The sequence below is a fragment of the Mya arenaria genome, chromosome 6 (assembly GCF_026914265.1).
Source record: "Mya arenaria isolate MELC-2E11 chromosome 6, ASM2691426v1".
NCBI lineage: Eukaryota > Metazoa > Mollusca > Bivalvia > Myida > Myidae > Mya > Mya arenaria.
This window is the reverse complement of record NC_069127.1, coordinates 33,016,921-33,040,425: the sequence shown is the minus strand read 5'-3', so window position 1 is coordinate 33,040,425 and position 23,505 is coordinate 33,016,921. Positions and strand designations below refer to the sequence as shown.

Sequence of the window (23,505 nt, the reverse complement as noted above, 5' to 3'; positions counted from 1 at the left end):
TTTTATTGTTTAGCGCAAGAACACTGCACTTTAACAAAAGTGATGGACCCATTCCAGAACTATGTAGATTTACATAATGGGATAAATTTGATTTTGCTTATAAATGTGACAAAGTTAGATTAGTTTATATGACGATTAATGTTATTATGTTGACTTCTGTTTGTGAGTTTTGTTCTATTTTTTGTTATATCACTCTATCTACCCTATGCCGATGGTATTGTTACATAAAGACGTTATCAATATAAGAATTAAAAGCGTAGAACCCTTTTTTTAATAAATATATTAATGATAATTTTCATAACAATTACTGATAATTCTCAATTTTCAATTAGTCATGCTCGAAAATAAAATAGTTTTTAAGGTAAATCTGAAAGAGACTCTGATTGAATAATTTGTGCACAGCGTCTTTATCCCCGCGTCTTACATTGGCCGGGCTGCTAATTAGTCACCTAATAAGTCTTAATATTGAATCATTTATTTTTTTAAAATAAAAAGGGGACACAACTGTTTGGGTTAATTCATGACTTTGAGTTATGTCCCAAAACTATGCCAAAAATACAAATACATTAAAAAGGAGGCAAATTAATAATGTATTTGAAAAGCGTGTACATTATTCATAATTGTTCACTTGCTCATCAAATGATGACTTGTGTACATCGACACTCTTAAGGTGAATTGAGCTTGATCATGTGGTTTACGAAATTCTGCTCTGTCTGCTGTATCATTATATTTTAAAGTAAGTTAAAACACCTGAGTAGATATGTGTGTAATGCTCATGTTATTGAATAGCAGGATTTTAAATGACTCAGTAACATATATTATGTTAAAGTAATTATTCCTAACAGCATTACATTTAAATGATCTTCAGTAGACAAATTCTGGAACGTCCTGGAACGAACACAACGTTTGAAATTCAATTGAAGTAGTTACAGATCACTCTTCCTCCTAATTGACTGTGAAAATGATATTTTCAAATCATAATGCAGACTTACCACTCCTTAGTGGTTAATTATGTAGTTTCTATTGTGTTCATAGTATTTTTTTAAATTAAATCAAGGTAAAAATGTTATGAAGTCTAGATATGATCTGGTCTTGAAAGGACGTTTGCTGAAGACTGTATTAGGGTTTTCGATTAATCTTCTTTCATGAAATAAAGTACAAAGGAAACAAATGCTTTACTTTTCTCCAATTCTGGTTTTATGAAACAGATGTCGAGCGGAAGAATGCGGCTATGGCTGTTCACAGACCAAACCACATCCCTATGGGCCTTGGTTCAGTTGAAGTTACTTAAAAAAAAACTTCGTTAAAACATGTTGTTGGTCCCCATCACTTACCTGACCGACAGTGAGGCATATCATGTCTATAAGTACGGGTTGAGCATAGAAGCAGTTATGAACATCTTAGTTGTTGAATGAATTGAAACATGGAGCCCGTTTTGAAAGGCTTAACTTAGCTGACAGTTGCTTTCATACCAAACAAATTACAGACGAAAACAACTGTTCGAACATGAATATTATTTACTGTTTGTTTTTATAATACGTAAAACGAGCTTCCCGGAAAATCTACACGACAATTGACAGATAAACTGATATTTTTTACCAAAACCCACGCCTCAAAATTTGTCAACAAACTAGCGTGGCATTCACTCTTAATCTTGAAAACAAACCTGTTTTCAAGCGAAAAAGACTGGTCTCAAACAATAAGATGACTGAATATTAATGTTTTATGGAACACAGTCTAAAACTAGGACAGATAAACTGATTTTTTTTTATCAAAACCCACGCCTCAAAATATAAATGTTAAAAATCCATTGATTCTCCGCATTTTTTTGCTAACACATTTGACCTTCCAAATTTTCATTTATTAAAAGGTGGCATAGTAATTTGGTTATGCATTAATGCCCCGCTTAAAATAAAATTGTTTTCATTGTTTTTTTGGAACATATGTTCACTCACAAAACTTCATTGATTACTGTTCATTAAAGCTTTACACTTAAAAACGAGCGAATAATAAACTATAAGAAAGAATAGCAGAGAACATTATCTCAACAAACCGGAAATAGAAAAGTTGACAGCTATAATTTTGCGTGAGGGGCTCCCCACGGGTAGCGGGTTAATAACACCCTTTTCAAAAAGGGGGTAATTAAGAAATAAATTAAAAAAAAAAATAAAACTCCGTAATAAGCATAAAAGAAACAGAAAATTTATTTATGTGTCAGATCGTATCTTATTTCACTCGTGATCATAGTAAAACAATATTTATACTCGTGGCTTCTCCACTGGTGAAGACATGTTTTTCTATGACACTCGTGAAATAAGATACGATCTTACACTGTAATAAACAAATATCCTCTTTTTATTCAGTTTTCAAGCATTTTCTATTCTTGAAATAAACTAAATTATTGTTCTAATATAACCATAAGCTTAACTTCTTGAAACATAACTGAAGTAAATAATCATGGTGTAGTAAAAAGCGTTTGTTTTTTTCTGCAATAAAAACAACAAACCGGGGACCGATATTTACGATCAAAATTCACCAAAATTATAATTAATGTCGAATTAATATGACGATATTAACCTTTCCTAATTTGATAATTTCGGGAGTTTTCGGTGGATGTTCGACAAGTTAAGCAGGAAAAATGACGTAAATTGTAAATAAAGTCTGATTTAATATAATATTAAACATTAATCTCAACAAAATAAAAATGGCAGTGTGCACAGATATTTAAGATTTAACTTCATCATTTTGCTTAGTGTGCTTTTCAACAAATTTTCTTTGGCATTTTCTTAAAAGTTTAAATTCTCAATTGCCATATGAACGCGCCCTCTATCGTACATTAGGGGAGTTTTCGGCTGCATTGTACTTAACGGCTCACAGGGTGGAGATCGTTCAGTGCGTGGGTTATATCCAGATCAGGTTTAATTACACTATTCATACAATAGAGTTACCCCTAAACATTGACCTTCATTTGCCTTTCCATCAGCTTACAAGTGATTTTTACCATCTGCATGCTCGTCATATGGTTCAACGAGCGAAGGCTGGAGACGAGAACCACGGAAACTGCAACAACCAGTACCACGACTACTGCCCATGTGCCAGATACATTAGCCGCAACAGAAAAACGACATAAGGTCATTGAAGATCGGCTAGACAAAGTAAGGAACGTTCTTGTGCTATTCATTATTGTATCAAATGCGTCTGTTACCGGCTTTGGTGTTGAATGCTCTCATACTGGAAATATCGACTCGCTGGCATGGGGCGCAACCCAAAATATGAATAGTACAGTGGCAAATGGAACGCTATTGACTCAGTGAAGCTTGGCATATTGGCATAATAGATACACTGTCTTTTACAGATGTAATACACTCGTGTAAAGCTTTTAACTGTTTATAAGGGATATGTCAAAAGGTCAATTTAGTCGCACGGGAATTATTATTATTTCCACTATTGATTTGTAGGGTCATTTGAAATTAAGTTTAATGTGTGAATGCTTTGTGTCAGACATTTCTATGCTTTATACGTGTCGGAGATGTTTTGTTTTATATATCTTTTAATACAAATGCATGGATGTCTATAAACTTTTACTCAGATGTTGTTATTAAATGTCATTGCTGTTCTGATTCTATGTATTCATTTAACGGTGTTAATTACAGTACAAATACAGTCCAGTTTTCCTGGTGCATTACAAGTAATACATGTGTTGACACACTACATAATATACAAATATGTTAGTGATCGCAAATTGTTTGTATTAAAACGATGTATTTCTTTTACTTATCCACATGTTAATTTTGGCTAGTTTACACTTGTAAATAATTTCATTGGTGACTTAGTAATTATCGGATAAATATTTGCCAATCAATGTACATTATAGCTTAGTTTAACCAAACAAAATAATTCACCAGTTTTATATAATTGGCTACTTTTTAAAACATCATTGTTTGTTTTGATTGCATGTGACTCGACATGATTTATGACGTCATGAGTGAGTGGCGTCGAGATTTGGTTTAAATCGAACCATGAAAACGCTTGGGATAGTATATTTCAAATCTGATTTGGTTCCTTTGAAGCCTATTATAGAAAGAAGTTCATACCGTGTACCTACATTTATTCCGAAAAGTGATCCCTTGTATGCAAAAATATTTTGACAACTGACAATTGGGTGTGATATTGACCTTGACCTCAAGATATAGGTCTTGAACACGACAGCCTATCTTTGCAAGTGAACATTTATGTTAATTCATTTGTAATGCATGGCCAAGTTACTGCACGAAAAAACAAAACTGCAATATATCTTTGCAGCATCCATACATTTTACCACAAGTGTGTATTGTAATGACCAAAGTTACAAATTTTACCTGTGAGTTACATCGATTTTGACATAAATTTTAAAAAAAGAACCACTTTCAAGCCACATTGCAAAAAAGATGCATTCCTGTCATTATTATGGCTTCACACTTCTCGCTGTATTTAGGTAGCTATTTATGGCTACTAACATAATTATCATCACTATGTAAACATATTCAGTAAGGAAAAAAAATCACATTTTTATATATGGAGGTATTTTTGATAACTGATTCATATATAATGATGTATTGTCTGTATTGTCTTATGTTTATATTTCAAACTAGTTTGTCCGTTATAACAGTCTTCACACAACAGTACCAATCCTCTGTCGGACAGCAAACCAACCCTTGCACCAGGCAGAAGTACCGATCCTGTATCGGACAGCATCGCTTTCCATTCGTCACAACGAAGTACCCATCCTGTGTCGGACAATATCGCATTCCATGCGCAACACGGAAGTACCGATCCTGTGTCGCACAGCATCGCTTTCCATGCATCATACAGCAGTTCCGATCCTCTGTCTGACAACATCGCTTCCTTTTCGTCACACAGCAGTACCGATACTCTGTCGTATTTGCGCTTCACTGTAGTACCGATCTTCAGTCGAACATTATCTCTACCATTGAACCACACAGGAATACCAATCTGCTGTTGGACATCATCTCTACCCTTGCGCCACATTGTCGTACCAATTCTCTGTTGGATATCATCTCTAACCTTGCGCCATATTGTCGTACCGATCCTCTGTCGGACATCATCTCTACCCTAGCGCCACACAGCAGAACCGATCTTTAGTCCGACAGCATCTGTACCCTACGCCACATAGTAGAACCGATCCCCTGTCGGACAGCGCCCCTTACCTTGTGCAACACAGAAGTACCGATCCTTTGTCAGACAGCACTGCTTCACTTGCGTCGAACAGCAGTCTCGATCCTCTGTCTGACAACATCCCTACCCTCGTCACAGACATCCGTCCCGATCTTCTATCTGAAAACATTCCTATCCTTGTCACAGACAGCAGTACCGATACTCTGTCTGATAACATCCCTTCCCTTGTGCTACACAGCAGCACCGATCGTTTGTCTGACAACATCCCTACCCTCGCGCCACACAGCAGTACCTATCCTCTTTCTGACAGCATCTCTACCATTGCGTCACAAAGCCGTCCCGATCCTCTTTCTGACGACATCTCTTCCCTTGTCACACAAGGCCGTCCCGATCCCCTTTCTGACAACATCCCTACTCTCGTAACACAGTCTTCCCAATCCCTTTTCTGACAACATCCGTACCCTTGGGCCACACAACAGCACCGATCCTCTTTTTGACAATATCCCTACCTTTTTCACGCACCGCCGTCCCGATCCTCTTTCTTACAACATTCCTACCCTTTAGCCACACAGCCGTCCCGATCCCCTTTCTGACAACATCCCTACTCTCGTAACACACAGCTTTTCCAATCCTCTTTCTGACTACATCCATACCCTTGTCACACACAGCCATCCCGATTCCCTTTCTAACAACATTCGTACTCTCGTAACACACAACCGTCCCAATCCTCTTTCTGACAACATACATACCCTTGTGCCACACAACAGCACCGATCCTCTTTTTGATAATATTCCTACCCTTTTCACACACAGCCGTCCTGATCCTCTTTCTGACAACATTCCTACCCTTTCGCCATACAGCCGTCCCGATCCACTTTCTGACAATATCCCTACCCTTGTCACACACAGCTGTCCCGATCCTCTTTCTGACACCATGTATACCCTTGTGCCACACTGCAGTTCCGATCCTATTTCAAACAACATCCCTACCCTTGCGCTACACAGTAGTGCCGATCCTCTGTTTGACAACATCTCTACCCTTGCGCCACACAGTAGTTCCGATCCGCTGTCTGACAATATTCCTACCATTGTGCCACACAGCAGTACCGATTTGCTACAGGACCACATCTCTACCCTTGCGCCACACAGTAGCTTCGATCCTCTGTCGAACAGCATTGCTCCTTTGTGCCACACAGCAATTCCAATCCTTAGTCGGACAGCATTCCTACCCTTACATTTTAAGATGCAACATTTCTGAAAATCCTACTTGTTTGATTGATAATAACCCAAGATCTAAAGTTTCCATACTTCATGTTAATATCATTTTCTTGGTAAGATGTGATTTGGGATATTACTGTTTTACATGCATACAATATAGGTTGTTGCACAATAACACATATAAGTCGCAATAACGAAATTAACACAATTTAAATTTAACTGATATAAAATGAAAGTTCAAAGCGTAATTCTCACGATTTAAAACGAACATTAATGAATAAAAGTAGACCGAAAAGGATCAGGCCGAAATGATATCTCGGCCGAGTCGACCCGACACCAATAATTTTATCGGTGATAATACAAGGTACCTGTCTACATAATTTATGCATGCCGGAGACGACCGAGTAACTGCAATCTAGAAAGTTATTTTAACCGTCATAGTTCGGTTATGTCCGTGTTTATTCGGAATGTTAACAATTGTATATATTGTAGAGTAACAGTTGAAGAATATATTTGACATTGGTACGGCTCAGTTTACTTGTGGCGTTTAGGGAACAAAATGAATATCCAAAAGTTAAAAAAGTTCCCTAAATGTGCACTATTGTGGGTACGTATTGAGCTGATCGATAGACAACATTGTTTTTCTTTATGTCCGGGATTATAGCTATCTATTTCTCTAGAAATCCATGGCTGAATTACTTGGGATAGTGATCTCATTTTCAGTGATCAATCTTACGTGGAAAAGTGTCTTCATTATAAAAGTTTGCATAGAACCGAACAAAGATAACTAATTCATCCATATGCTTAACGTATGCGTTGTGTCTGGCCCCTCTATCATCAAGAAGAGTGAGTACCTTAAGGCACACTACAAATTCATGTAGTAGCATTTGTTTATGTAACCATAAACATATCATTTATATAAAACATATAGTTAAGTAAAGTGTTTTGACAAGTTACTTAATATTGTAATAATAATAAAGTCGTTGTAGTGATGAAGAAAACTATACAAGTGAACAGAATTACTCAGTGAAGCCATCCGGCAAATACATTTAATTTAAAAACTTATACAACCCAGAATAAATTACCCGTATCATTTAGCTATATCTTCCTTTGCAAGAAACACAAGATCGATATATCTGATGCGAGTTTATCGAACAGAGAATTGTTGAATTGTAAACATCACCAGGAGAAAATGAACGCAAACGAAACAAGTTTAGAACTTTAGCGATTAACTGGGGAGGACGTAAATGCAGCTGAATTAAAAGCAGATGTCAATTATGATATCGAAATGGACATTTCTGCTAATGTGAGTGCCATATACAATGGGGACTATGTTTCCGGTTCTCATGACTCTAGCTCAACGGGGCCAAAAGTGGTAAGGGAGACGTGGTCAGGGCGGTTTGAGTTTCTCCTTTCTGTGGTGGGATATACAGTCGGGCTGAGTAACATTTGGAGGTTCCCGTATTTTGAAAAGCGTAATGGTGGAGGTATGTTTACATATTATTTTAAATAGTATAAGAACAGAACAGCACATTGTTTTATATATCATTGCTCATATCAGTTGAAAGGAATATTGGCTTGTCAAATCAGAGTATTGCAATGAAGTCTACAATGGCATTATATCAATGAGCGATTCGAAATACCAAGGGCAATTTAAACCTTACCGAAAGAACACAACCCTCAAATCCACTAACCAAACTGCAATTCCAAAATCTAAGAATGTTACCAAAAATTGTGGAAAACGCAATGATTTTCAAATTATCGCCATTTCAATTAAAATTTTCTTAAAACTGAAAATGTGTTATGACAGTGTCATTTATTGCCCCCTTTCTTTTATAACAATAACATTGTTGCAGGTGTGGCTCTGATTCCTTTCCTGCTATTTTTGGTATCGTGTGGAGGACCTCTATACTACATTGAGGTCTGCCTTGGCAGTCCTCCGTTGATGTCTGGTATATATGTCCGTTAATCAGAGGTTCGTTGAATGAAGTTTTTGTTTTCAAGTACTTCCATGCTAAAATTTGGTATGACCAGTTGGGTATAGTTTATTGTCTTTACTACTCGATCTTTGCTAAGGATAACCTGTAATTATTTTTGTTCCAAAAGCTATAGCTGTAATTAGAAATATTACCTGCTAGATTAAATGTAAACAACAATTAACAAGACATTTTCTATTCGACCAATAGTTGTTGTCCCTATCAAGACGTTTCAAAAATATAAATATTAATATGTATAGTAAACCATATAAAACATGAACCGAATTCAACGATTTTAGTAAGTCTGATATATACGACTGAAAATGATACTCAGCACTCTAATATATCGCAAGTTAGTGTTACTAATGTTATGGCACATGCAGAATCAAATGATCGAATCATTTGACTGAATTATTGGTACAATTCCTGTATTCTTTCAAACAGTATATGTTTAAGTGAACGAAGAGCTGATGAGGTGTATTGGTAGCTTAAGTGATCCGTAGCCAACTTTAGTAGTATATTTTGTCCGCTAATAAAAGCTGATATGTAAGATTTATATGATTATTAAATATCCTTGATACAATGAGGACAATACAGATTATTTTGTAGCGTGTTTTAAGCGTAGCGTGTTTCGCCTGGGTAACACAATATTAATGAAATGATCAAACGTTTTGGGTAATGTTATAAATACAATGTCAAATGTTTCGTTTATGATGGTTGAATATTTCTGTTTAATTGAAAATCAGGTATTCCAGGCAAAATTAGCATACTAAAATGAAAACTACAGAGACAAGCTCAGTATACATATTTTTAACCTGTAAGTGCCACTTGACTCAAGTCCTAACATACATTTAAAAGTTAAGGCTTGAAAAGAGAAAACATTAAATTCATTGCAAAACTTGGTTTGGTACATTTTGAGGCTATTTCCTTTTCCCCCAAGAATAGGGTTTGTGATGGTTGGACTATCCCTTTTAGTGAACTGGTACTTCGGGGCGTGTTTTGCCTGGATCATCTACTACCTCATTCACTCCTTTCACTCAAGCCTTACTTGGGCCTCTTGTGGTCAGCCTTGGAACACGGAGTTGTGTATAGGTTCGTTATAATTTTCACATGTCTAGTAAAATATACTTGAATTGTAATAATACAATTTTGATAATTTTGAGATTGCTCTTAAACTTGTATGCACTCGACAATTTAGACGTAACACAATTATTTTATATCATATCTATAGCATGTTCGGGTACCCTATTGAGAATTAAACTGACGGTTATACCCACTTTATTACCAATTTCATTGCGCGTGGTAGTTTGCTTGAAAAATCATACAAAAATATGTTTAAAAAGGTCAGTACACCATATTATTATCTTTCAAGGATTTCAAGTAACCCTCTTTTCAGATGCATCAACAAATTTGACGGAAATGAAGTTACAACTGGCACCAAATAAATCTGAACAATTGATTTTTTCTACTTCGGCCACAGAATTTTGGGAGTAAGAAAAAGTATATGTTCACAATGAGTAGATCAGTTACTTTTTTAGATAACTGCTTTGGAATCTCACGCTGTTTGATGAAGTTTGAAGATATAAAAAGTGTGTTGAGGTTGCTAAAGTTTTATACCAAGAAACACGTTCAGAGTAGTTGACAAACATTGCCAGTTGCGCTTATTTTTTTAAAAGAACCGTTGATTTGAAAACAAACACAGACTTTAAAACCAATTACCATTTTCTACAAACAATTGGGGATATATCTACTAGCTTTTTGAGTCTGAGTTTAAAAGAACGAAAAAGAGCAAATAATTATTTCATGGCAAACTTGATAATCAAAAACCAAAACTGTTATAAATTGCTTCGCATGCTTAAAATGGCATGCCCTGTCATTACTCTTTACTTCTTTAGAATTATTAACTTAGCCGGAATAATCGTTTTCTCCGGGACTACGCTTTTCACAAAACCCAAGATCACATTGTCACATTACATAATGCCAACCACCTAGATATATATGTTGATGTAATAACCTATTTCGCAACCGGTGCAAAATGATAACGCTTTAATGATATAAGTATTTACTGACATGCATCTTGATAAATATTTAAGTTGTCTTGCCTAGACTATTACTTTTAAACGGGCAATAACGTGTATTGAAGTAATACATTACAAATTCCAATTATGATACCTTGATAAATACATTTTTAGTGGAAATTTTAGGTACAGATGCTACACAATCAAATAAATTGTCTTTTATCTTTAACATTTTCCTCCATTATTATTTTCCTGTTGAATACATTTCATCATCAATCGCAAGAAAAAGCTAAGTACCCACACATTTAACAAAGACACAAATATTCAGTCTATCAATATCTTTTCTTTGCTTTCGGGCCTAACGAGTACGAGAACATAAGGAAGGTAGAAAGGTACCGTCTCCTCAGTTTGTTCAGAAAACATCAATCGAAGGAGGCGAAATGTATACAACCATTGTTACAAATACGACTTTGTAAGTTAAAATGAATCATGCGAAGACTAAATTGATTTAAAAGGATTTTAGAAGTAGTATGCTTCATTTGCCGTTCCTTGGTACACTGATAATGTTTTATGTATTTGTTTTAATTAGTTTTATTTAAACAGACACAGCTGTACAATAATAATAATAATAATAATAATAATAATAATAATAATAATAATAATAATAATAATAATAATAATAATAATCATAATTATACTAATAAAAATAATGATAATACAAACAATTATAAAAATAATAATAATAATGATAATAACAATATGTTTTTGTCTTTATCGAAACTAACATTCACTTTTCATTAAATGATATTGCACTCCCTGCCCCTATTGATGAAATAGAGCACGATCGCATACCGCAAACTGTTTAATTTTAATCAAGAAGGATTGTGGATAAAGTAACTCTGTTGTACCATGTCAACATTTAATAATTACATGTCAACGTTCAATCACTAGTATGGGTATCATATATATATCGATAACGAAAACACTCTCTAACATGGAGCACTTGACGTTTTCCTTCCGTTTTTCAGTTATGGATCGAGGCTGCGGGTGCAGTGCTTCTATTCGCTGGGACCGGCATGGGGAGGTGTCATCACTATGGCTAGTTTCAACAAGTTCAGCCATAACGCATTAAGGTAGTTTTAGTATCGTTAGGACTTATACATGATATACGTAAGAAAACTTTATTAATGTGTTGGTGTACTTATAACAATTATATAAACAGAACGAAAATAAATTCGCAATCAACAGTTTCTTTTTCTTATTACATAATCAAGCACTTGTATTATAATTTATCTCTACTCTTCAACAATGTTAAAGCCTCAGAACAACGTGTTTATCTATTGCTATAAAGGGAGATAAACTAATCCAAGGATTGTTTTCAGGGATACGGTGATCGTGTGTTTTGCGGACGGGTTTACTGGCTTTTTTGGTGGACTGGTTGTTTTTTCAGTTCTTGGATTCCTTGCCAAGGAAACCGGCGTCTCTATTGACGACCTTCCTTTTTCAGGTAAGGCCACCAATGAAGTTTTTGATTAAGGAATGAATTGCGGGGTTGATGTCATTATCGGGGTATGAACGCGATTGGGTTGGTCAATGTGTGTGGAGTCCGAAGGACTCCACCCGTACTTTGACCAACCCAATTGCGTTCTTATCCCCGATAATGACATCAACGCCGCAATTCATTCCTTATATTTACACCAATAGTTCATTATTTCATTCAAGAATTGTTAAAAAAATTCTTCATTTCATTTAAGAAAACCTTTAAGTAATCCGTTCTTACCCATTCTGTAAATAGAACGACCCGACTATAACCGGAAACATTTTTTTCAAATGACGTCACAAAAACGCGGAAAAAGATCAACCACTTGAAATCACTTTAAAATATAAATTTGAAACACTTCTGGTACCATTATATTTAAAATATAATAAACTAACACTTTTAAAAATGTTGATCTATATTTTACGGGACCTGCAGACACAATACAACCAATAACAAGATCAATATGTTTCATGTATATTGTTATGCGATGAATTGCGATCCGAACATATGCGAAGATATTGATATTGATCAATTAATAAACGTAATTGCCGAAAGGCAGTTCATTTAAGGAATGGAAGTTGAGGTGTAAATATTGTAAATTGGCAAAAAATCCTGCATTAAAATGTTTCCAAATGTTCTTTAAGATAATTTAAACTGCTTTATAAATGATTAAATCTTGAAAAAAGAATATTCATTTTCTTTTAGTGGTGTAAAAATAAATAATCGAATATAGGCAATGGTGTCAGATTTCCATCCATTTGAGTTGATTTGTTTTTAGAAATTAGTACACTAAAAAGTCTACATGTGTTAAGTACCTTGAGTAAAACTCGAAAGTGCCTTGTCAGTTATCAATTATAAAAAGAAACAAATGGAAAACGTACTGAATTGGGGTGTTTCAGGTGCCTCCCTGGCGTTTATTGCCTACCCAGAGGCACTGAGCAGACTTCCATTACCAAACCTCTGGGCTGTGCTGTTCTTCATCACTCTTATTTTAGTTGGCGTCGACTCATTTGTATGTTTAAATATCACTACCATTTCTTTGGACTGTTAAAGTATTATATTCTAGCGGATAAAAGTAGTGTGCTTTAAAAGAATGACTGGCATTAAATGGTTAACATTTATTCAATGATCAAAGTATTGCTAACGAGTTAAAGTTTGCAATCAATGACACTTTTCAAAATAAGCTTTATCAACATTAAATATGGCATTTTTTTTTTTTTAAGGATCGATATGTTAAGTTTGCACAGAAAATGTATTTAGCTAGTGACGTATTTTAATACAGAACCGTATCTATTTTTCTTAAAAAAATGTTAGGGCTTTTTACATCTTTATATGCTTATTGAAAGCCAGCTAATTACCAAATGTTATTGTATGTATTTCTTGACAAATTAAATGCTATTTGTATTAGCTTATCTAACTAATTATCAGTTTTAAACGCCTTGTTTATTTTCGTATTGATTTAGATAAACATAACTAAATACTCGTCTGATACGGTTTAAGTCACGACTTTTTTTAAATGTAGTTAATATAGGTTTATTCAGAATTATTTGATGAATTTGATGAACGAATTAAATCATTTATTGTTTGTAATAGAATAAACATTGTTATACAACATGTGGTTAACCCCTTAGATTGATTTCAGTTTGGGACGTTTGAAGTGGTGATTAATGCGATCGTTGACTATGATTTTCGGCGGCTCCACCGATATCGCATCCACATAACCGCTTTGCTAACCGTTCTGAACATTGCCGGCAGCATCCCACTGTGCACATCAGTAAGAATATAAGATTGCGAGGTTTTATCGTGTATGACCTTTTTTACTTAAAGATGTGTTGTAGATTCCATTCAATGAAATTCATAACAGCATTGGGACGTTGAAATTGAACACAAGAATATGTACTTTTTTCATTGATTTTATTAGATTTACTCGCCTTTTTATCAAAGGAGCTCGGAGGTGATATATATATAAGAGTTTTCCTGTCATAAATATGAAGTAGGATTTTTCGTTATCATATGCTTTAAATTTAGTCAAATTTCAAACTACATTAAATCGAAAGCACTTTTTAAGCTATTAATATACAATTCTTACCTTACGTTTTACATGAACTTGTTGTGATAATGTTTAACATTAAGTATCAGAGAAAGCAAATTGTTTAAACACACCTATTTTGTTGATGCGGTGAAAGTTCGGGTTGGGGACAACGTTTTAGATCCAAAATATTTTATACACACCTAGGGATTCATCGTGCTATAGTATCGTGTTGAGATATGATAACGGTATTCACTTAGACGCTTTTGAAAAGTTGTTCTTGACAACATGATTTAAAATGACAAATCAATACATACACATATATAAAACACATAAATTGAGAGTGATAAACCTGTAATTACTAACTAAATAATACATTTTATGGAAAATATTAATAACTGATAGAAAAATTGTAACCGTGTATTTAAAAGCTGAAACCCAAAATATTAAATGATTTATGTGTGCTAAAAGATTTTCTTTGATCCACTCTTTGTCTCGTAGATAATGAGTTTGTTCATGAAGACTATGATATTCCTACGATACAATATATGATATTTTAGTGGTAATATTAATATTTAAAAATATGTTGTCATTGTTGAATCACTACAACTGTCATATTGCAGACTTGTACAGTTGTATTGAGAAACACTCGTACTTTAACCCGACTTAATAATATTTTACCTGAATAACTGAAAATGTTATCATTGCAAAAAGGAGAATTCATTAAGATACTAGACCAGAGTTTCCTTTTGAAAACACGAACCCTTTTTACAACAAATTGATATAAAGTGTTTGTACCAATAATGATCTTAATTTGCTTCTTGACTTGCTCGTAGAGTTTTGTCTGAAACTAGAACAGGGGGCTTTTACAGTTGATAAAATTCATAACGGGCAATTTTCCAGGGAGGATACTACATCTTTATGTTGACCGACTGGTATATCGCAAACTTCAGCATCGTGTTCGTTGCCCTGTTGGAGACGATCATCATTTCTTGGATATACGGTAAGGTAGGGGGGTGGAAAATATCAATTATTCTATCATTTAAACGTCCCGTCTAAAGTGTTTGTACCAATAATGATCTTAATTTGCTTCTTGACTTGCTCGTAGAGTTTTGTCTGAAACTAGAACAGGGGGCTTTTACAGTTGATAAAATTCATAACGGGCAATTTTCCAGGGAGGATACTACATCTTTATGTTGACCGACTGGTATATCGCAATCTTCAGCATCGTGTTCGTTGCCCTGTTGAAGACGATCATCATTTCTTGGATATACGGTAAGGGAGGGGGATGGGAAATATCAATTATTCTATCATTTAAACGTCCCGTCTAACTTTCTAAAAAAAATTAACCGTACGGTATATACGACATGAAATACTTTTCATAATAAACACCTTATTGTATGGTCCCTTGACACTTTCGCATTACTGCGCAAACCTAAACAGGCATACTTTGGTCTTATTTGCTTCACCGCTGAAGCGGGGCGGCTTTTATGTAACGAGTTTTGTGGTTGTCCATAGAAGGAATTAGTAAGAAATGAAATTCGTATAAAAGTCGTTAAGTTAATCGTCCATCGTTTTGGTTAAATTTAAATGATGAAATGTTTTAAACACGGCAAGAACATTGTAAAAATAGAACTATTGTAGTCCTTCCTTAGCACGCTTAATAAAAAACACTTTTAACATCTATAAAAATGGACAGCTAGTCCCAACGAATTAATTTTCAGAATATGACGACATTATTTCTGCTTAAAATGAAAAGCGAAGCAGACAACATTTTCGCCTGGCCGGTATTTCCTTTGAACGTAACGATATGTAGACTACTCTAAGTCAATCCCCTTTGAAAATTTGAAGATTTTTTTAACCTTGAACCATTGCTTAAACTTTAAAGTTTCCCTAGGAAAGGCGATGACAGACATACTGCAAATTAAACCTAAAAATACTTAAAGCCAGGGCTTGATTCCAGGACAACAGATAAATGCATATTTATGGACCATCATTCCGTTCAAAATGTGTTTATATTTTGAACTGAAAAAATAGCATGAAACATTAAATAATTTGGGCATTGTTTCGCCACTTGAATAAAAAATAATAATGATACTGTTACAGCAACTGTAAAATAAACATGCAATTGTAATACATATGTCTTAAATGCGATAACAGATAAACAAGCAAACAGTATTTTCATGTTTATGAAAGTCGTTGTTATAAAAAATATAGTCTTACCAGCGTATATGGAATAACTTTAAAGTTGCAAACAAGAATATGTATCGCAATATCTCCTAACAAGTGTGTAGCGTATCGTGACATATATCGCGAAACGTTTATTGATATATCGGTACAACCCTCATATGACGAAAACAGTCACTTGATGTTTTATTAAACCGATGAAATCATATTAAACAAAACAATTCTTTTTCGTGTGTCATCCATTTCCATACAAAATTGTTAACATTACAAACTGATTTATGGCGCAGTTTGATGCTTTGCAACAAAAGTCTTTGTTGTATATTTATAACATAAAAAAACAATGCTACGTTATTCGGCTGAATCTATCGCCGATGTTTGTGTTTGTTTACATCGTTAATATACTACACAGCAAAATCGAGTTGATACCACCCTACAAATAAACCGACTAGAATGATATTTGTTATAATGCTTTTATACCGTTGAATCTAAAGACATAGCAAATGTTTGATATGTTAAATTTATATGATATATCGACCATCAACTACTCTATTAAAATACTATGGTATTTTTTATTATGGCGCCTATCATAACCCTGTATAATGTAAAACAAAAACATGAAAGAAGCTCCAATTGGCCATCACGTTATTTTCGAAACGTTATAAGTATGAAGTGATTGTTTTCTATTTTCAAACCAGAGACGTAACCGAAATGGCGCAGTGATAGATGATTTTATGTTAAACGAAATCATGGTGTAAACAATTACCATTGCTGTCAATAAACAGTCCCAATAAAACTCAGAAGGCATAGATTCTTAAGTTTGATTAAGTTTGCGCGTTATTGGGCTTGTCTCTTCATGAAAGGTATGTAACACTTTTCATCTCTTTTACAGGTGCAAACCGTTTCAGCCAAGACATAGAGATGATGACAGGCAACCGCCCGCCTCTGTTAGTCCGAATCGTCTGGTCCATAATCATACCATTATTCATATCCGTAAGTAGTTCGGGAATGATGTTGGAAGTAATTGTATAGCTCTGTCACCTGGAAGATATATGCATACATATCATTGTGTATTGTTGCCTAGCTTTTCTTTACTCATTTCAATAAATTATGTGTCTATAAATAGCGCTGGATTGATACGCTATTTCATCTAACCGGACACAGCTGGAATACATTTAGTAAAGTAAATTCCGTATCAACTAATGCCGGTATGAGAAGTACTATTTGAAGATTCTGAAGTTCTTACTTTAATTTTAAGCTTATTTGGTCTAAAAACCAAAACGTCGAGACAGTGTCTTAACCTTTATGATATCGGCAATTGTCGATGTCGTGCAATTATTTTCATACTTGGCATAACTCCGAAATCATTCGAAATATTCGAATGAAAACTGGAACATATATTGCCAGAGAAAAAACGCACATGTCATGCCCATACCTTAGTACTTTTCGAGTGTTGCCCCTTTGTTTCTCAAATTCTCTTTTACTATGTAAAGTTATCATAGTAAAAGTTAAGTGAATATTTGATAACTTGTGACTTCAGACTATTTTGGTTTAAAATGAAAGAGAATAAGTCTAGAGAAAGAAATTGTAAATATTATACCAATAACAATATAACAAATACGCTCTGTGGCCTTAATAGTTTGCAGTATCGGTCATTTCACTTTCTTTTTCAAAATTATATTTAAATATTCTGCGAAACTACAAAATCAAATTAAATATGATGGTCTAGTATGTACTTGAAACCATTTGTCATAGCAAGTGTGTTGAGGTTGCTAAAGTTTTATACCAAGAAACACGTTCAGAGTAGTTGACAAACATTGCCAGTTGCGCTTATTTTTTTAAAAGAACCGTTGATTAGAAAACAAACACAGACTTTAAAACCAATTACCATTTTCTACAAACAATTGGGGATATATCTACTAGCTTTTTGAGTCTGAGTTTAAAAGAACGAAAAAGAGCAAATAATTATTTCATGGCAAACTTGATAATCAAAAACCAAACATGTTATAAATTGCTTCGCATGCTTAAAATGGCAATCAGCAAACAATGTCCTTTTACATTAAGTTAAAATGATAAATGGTCACCAGGTATCAATATTTAACATATCTATAACGGTCTCGATGCAATGGCAAACTGCTGTGTACATCAGATACTTTAAAGTCTTCCGCACTGATATCTCTGCATTTTCTTTGCGCCTCTATTTAACAACACACGTTTAGACATTGTATCATTGCACCTTTATCAAATAATTCGTTTTATTTCATAACACACATACTTGTTAAGCAAAAGCATACAAATTGAGAAAGTTGTGATCAGTTCCAATAAATATTATTTAAAGTTCGTTCACTGGGACAAATTTGTCCTGAAAATCATTAAACTTGGCTCGACTTTTATGTTTACAAAGTAAAATTCTTTGTGCCAGATATCTGTTACAAGTGATTAATGTGCTCTTTATAAATAAATTATAAATGTACAAGACCATTCTGATCACCTCTGCGGTCAACTTCGGTGTACCATCGCCTTTGCTCCGCTTATCAGCATATTTGTTGTTGCGTCTTCTTTGGTGGCTATTAAAGGCACGGGTACAATAACAGAGGTTAGTTTATCAGTTCGTATAAAATATTTAATTGATTGCAAAATAAAGGTGAATATGTTTCAACTTTTAATATATAAAAATCTTAGGATAAATAATACACTTAAAACAACATGGACACGGCCAACAGTAAATCATTTTAATATTAACCCTATTCAGAGGCACAAAGTAACACATCAAGTCAGCTTTACTAACACATGATGGGATTACCGCCTTTCAACGGTTAGTGTTAAAGGCGTTCATAAGGTGTGGTTTTAAACTAGTTTATATGCACAAAGCTTTTATCTTTTCCCAATAGCCTCTTAGAGGCCAGCATTATATGTAAAGTATAAGAATAAAGTAACCCTAGAAGGTAAACGACCTTTATCGTAACTCCTCAAAATAAATGCTGATGAAAGTCTTGCCAGGAGAGGATTTATCTGCATCGGGAACACAAAACCACTCGGACTTCAATCCATTTGTTGTCATTTGTTCAACTTCTCGTTTGAGCTGATCTGTATGGGTTTTGACATTTTGTTTTTCCCCACAGTTACTCCGACCAAAAGCTTTGTTAAACTATTTAGAAGTACATTAAACATCTATAGTGAATCTACACTATATTATATTAAAAACTAAACTTGTCTTAGTGTTGCCCGGTCACATCCTTTAAAATGACGAATTAATTCCTTTACAGAGAGTCTGCCAGCTATCGCGACCAGCACCAGGATGGTACCCGAACGACAAGAAAGCTGAGCACATATTCAAAAGCAAGTCATATACATACCGAAAAACACAACTAGAAAGAATCATACACGATGTGTTAGGGTTGCGATCTAACTCTAAGCAGCAAACGATTCCAGTATATGATCATTAATGTCTTTCTCAGAAGTGTAATTTGTGTTGATGTCTGCGTCATATTTTAAACGAAACTGGTTGAATAAAGCCAGAACATTTTATTTCGTATATCAATACTTTGGTTTTTATAATTTAATATATGAGGGTTTTGATTTACATACCTACATTTTAAACTGCATTGTGTGTGGCATTTTGTGATGTTGGTCCATGTTTCTGGTTCAACCTTGTGATTGTTAGTTTTTGTGTTCTATGTCTTTGGCTTTAACCCTGTGCCATAAAACGGGGATTATTATATTGTTAACATTGCTGTAGTCGAAAAAATATTTCTCTATCTATCATTGTCTAATTACATTTCCTAAAATGAGAGTGGCCTTGTGATAGAGGTGTCTGCCTGTCGCCCAAGAGGTTGTTTGCTCAAGAACACATGGGGTACTTTATCTGGCCTCTCAAAATCACACGCGCAATAGTTTATATACAGAAAACAAAACAAAAAACAAGAAATAAATTCATATCAACTTTCACCTTTCTTCAAATCGAGATAAAACCAGGGAGTATCAACCCATAGAAATATCCAAGAAGAGACGTCGACAAGATTTAGTAAAAAAATAAACGCATAAGTTGTAAAGACATGCCTAATTATTCAGATCGGAGGTGCACGATTGAGAAAGTGTAGATGAAACATTCCTTGCTATATGTTTTTGTGCAAAAAGAAGGGGAAAAAACTCTATGTCTTTGGCTTTAACCCTGTACCATAAAACGGGGATTGTGTTTAAACTTTCGACAACTTGATTCTGTAGTTTTTCATATAAATATTGTTAACATTGCTGTAGTCGAATAATATTTCTCTATCTATCATCATCTAATTACATTTCCTAAAATGAGAGTAGTTTTGCGATAGAGGTGTCCGCCCCAAAAGGTTGGTTGCCCAAGAACACAAGGGGTAATTTCTCTGACCTCTCAAAATTACACTAGAACTGGTTTATGTCCAGGAAACAAAAAAAGAAATAAATACATATAAGCTTTCAGCTGTCTTTAAATCGTGCTAAAACCAAATAGTATCAACCCATAGAAATATCCAATATGGACAAGATTTAGTAAAGAATTAAACGCTTAGGTTTAAAAGACATGCTTATCTATTTAGATCGGAGGTGCACGATTGAGAAAGTGTAGATGAAGCATTCCTTGTTATATGTGTTGGTGCAAAAGAGAAGGTGAAAAAAGTTAACAAAGATTTTTATTTCTTGTTGAATTTTCGTTGGCATTTTACAGAAAGTTATTTGACAATACAAATTAGTGTCAAAAGGCTCGAGATCTTCCATTGAACAATGTCCTGTTACGTTTTAATTTGACTTAATTTTAAAAAGAAAGCCGTTGGATACAATAGTGTAAAACATTGACTGAAATTCACTTTATGATTACAGAAATGCAATTTAAAAAATATACCCTTTTGGTGTCCGCATTGCCCCCCTCCCCATTTTGCAGTCTTACGGATGCCGCGATATGCTAGCACAGAGTCAACGTATAGACTAAATCGGAATCAGATTAAAAAATAGAAAATAACAAACAAGCAAACATCAATGACAAACAAATTATTATGGTTGATAAATTATTGGTAAATATTTTAACAGTCATTACGATTACAGATATAATTTGAAATATTGATATGAAAAGGAGTGAGAAATAAGGCTAATGTCGTTCAGCACGTTCATATAAAAAGATAATGATAAATTTGTCAATGTTGTTTTTTTGAAATGCAAAAATTCCGAGCTCGCTTCTTATACAAATATAAATAAAACTGAAAACATACCTTGTAGTTCAAAAGTGACCTTGAACATTGACCTATGGACATCGATTTTATACGTGACAAGCCGTCGTCTCATGGTGAGCACTTTTATCAGTTTCTTCTTAAAATCACCCATTGGATGTACTTATTACAGCTCGAACAAGCCAAAACCAGACAGATGCGCGCACGCACAGACGGCGTGACAAACAGAAACCGTGCCTCCATTGTGTCAACTATGTCAAGCTCACCGCAAGCTGTTTCCAGTTGTGAAAAAGGGTGACATTTAACTTGATTGAAGCTTCGCAATTTAGATATACAGTGCACTCCATTGTTTACCATAAACCGGATCATAATATAACACATTTAAAATGATATTGAGGCTGATGATCATGATGCTGGTTAGGATGAGAATAAAAAGGAGGAGAATAACGAAAAGGAGTGAGTGAGTGAGTGAGTGAGTGAGTGAGTGAGTGAGTGAGTGAGTGAGTGAGTGAGTGAGTGAGTGAGTGAGTGAGTGAGTGAGTGAGTGAGTGAGTGAGTGAGTGAGTGAGTGAGTGAGTGAGTGAGTGAGTGAGTGAGTGAGGGAGGGAGCGAGCGAGTGAGTTTAAAATGAAATCACGGTTATTAACCTTAAAAAACGATAGCATTAAATACTTTTAGCAATTATACCTGACCACTTATACTTTTCTCTGTTTTATAAACTTTCAGTTGATTGTTATATTTTATTATATTTTCTCTGTACTAATACATCAACTGTCTGGTGCCTCTCTTTTATCTGTTGTTAGTACCGTTATCGTACTAGAGTATCTCAACATCGGGATTTTCTCTTAAACACATTACAATAAATTTGTTGCACTTACAAATCGTCTTTTGTACGTATTTCTACGCGCGTCAATATGTCTCGTAACTGTAAAATGTTCGTAAGCATGGCCGCCATATACGGCACCCTTAATGGGCAGTGGATAATTCGTGCATAACGTCTTTATCCCCGAGTCTTACATTGGCCAGGTTACTAAGTAGCCTCACTTAATAAATCTTAAAATTGAATCATTTATTTTTCAAAATGAACAGGGGACACAACTGTTTTATATGATAATGCAAAGTATGGGTTCGGTTATATATCTTTGGGTTCATTCATGACTTTTTTCTCATTAATTTTCTACATACTATTAGTATGTGAACATAAAAGGCAACGGAAATGATATTTTGAAAAAAAAAAAAACATTCAATGCTCAATACAATTTACAAAAAAAACACACACACGTACACACGTACGAAAACACGCTCTCTCACACACACACAAACGCCCACACAAAACTCATTAGCACGGATGAACACACCTACAGAGTGATGTCTCTTTTTTCATGAAAATTAGTTTTGTTTTTTTATAAAAGGTTCTTTTTGTTAATATTGTTGTGGCTACTCATGTCATTTTTTTTTAAATTAATCATATACGATATCAAGTACTCTCCATTTTTGTTTGTGGGTCTCATATTTGTCATGATTAAATGCTATTTGTTCTTCCATTCATGACTTTGAGTTATGTCCCCACAATATGCCAAAAATCGAAATACAGAAAAAGATCAGATAATTTTATGATGTATTCGAAAACCGTGTACATTATTCATAATTTGCATTTGTTTATCAAATGATGACTTGTGTACATCGACACTCTTGAAGAATAATTGACAATGATCATGTAGTTAACGAAATCCTGCTCTGTCTGCTGTATCAATATATTTTTGAATATAAGTTAAAACACCTGAGAAGATATGTATGTAATGCTCATGTAATTGAATAGCAGGATTTTTAATGACTCAATTACAAATATTATGTTAAAGTAATTATTCCTAATAAATTTTAAATGATCCTCAGTTACACAAATGATTCTTCCCGGAACGACAATAACGTTAGAAATTTAATTCAAGTAGATGAAGATCACTCTTTCTCCTAACTGACTGTTAAGAATAATAGTTTCAACTCATAGTGCAGACTTAAGCGCTCCTTAGAGGTTAAGCATGTCCCTGTAGTTTCTATTGTGTTCATAGTAGTTTCTTAAATTAAATCAAAGAAAATATGTTATGAAATCTGGATATGATCTGGTCTTGATATGACGTTTGCTGAAGATTAAATATCAATTTCGATTTACCTTCTTT

The 23,505-nt window shown here is 34.3% G+C and overlaps 2 protein-coding genes across 2 annotated transcripts; both read left to right on the top strand.

Annotated features, from left to right (window-relative positions):
• The first annotated feature begins 11,457 nt into the window (after nt 1–11,457).
• On the top strand, nt 11,458–13,086 carry LOC128238867 (sodium- and chloride-dependent betaine transporter-like). The gene is made up of 3 exons (XM_052955161.1): nt 11,458–11,519; nt 11,769–11,893; nt 12,826–13,086. Exons 1-3 carry the CDS (start codon nt 11,482–11,484, stop codon nt 12,975–12,977), a joined length of 315 nt encoding a protein of 104 aa, XP_052811121.1. The 5' UTR covers nt 11,458–11,481; the 3' UTR covers nt 12,978–13,086.
• Nucleotides 13,087–13,534: 448 nt separating this feature from the next.
• Nucleotides 13,535–19,860, top strand: LOC128238866 (uncharacterized). The gene is made up of 6 exons (XM_052955160.1): nt 13,535–13,700; nt 14,859–14,958; nt 15,131–15,230; nt 17,032–17,132; nt 18,617–18,735; nt 19,406–19,860. Exons 2-6 carry the CDS (start codon nt 14,877–14,879, stop codon nt 19,583–19,585), a joined length of 582 nt encoding a protein of 193 aa, XP_052811120.1. The 5' UTR covers nt 13,535–13,700; nt 14,859–14,876; the 3' UTR covers nt 19,586–19,860.
• The last annotated feature ends 3,645 nt before the right edge of the window (nt 19,861–23,505 follow it).

Coding starts and splice junctions, on each gene's coding strand:
- LOC128238866 (XM_052955160.1), top strand. CDS start 14,877: ATGTTGACCGACTGGTATATCGCAAACTTCAGCATCGTGTTCGTTGCC. Junction 15,231..17,031: donor CATCATTTCTTGGATATACG/GTAAGGGAGGGG, acceptor TCTCTTTTACAG/GTGCAAACCGTTTCAGCCAA. Junction 17,133..18,616: donor TCATACCATTATTCATATCC/GTAAGTAGTTCG, acceptor TAAATGTACAAG/ACCATTCTGATCACCTCTGC.
- LOC128238867 (XM_052955161.1), top strand. CDS start 11,482: ATGGCTAGTTTCAACAAGTTCAGCCATAACGCATTAAG. Junction 11,520..11,768: donor TTCAGCCATAACGCATTAAG/GTAGTTTTAGTA, acceptor GATTGTTTTCAG/GGATACGGTGATCGTGTGTT. Junction 11,894..12,825: donor TGACGACCTTCCTTTTTCAG/GTAAGGCCACCA, acceptor GGGGTGTTTCAG/GTGCCTCCCTGGCGTTTATT.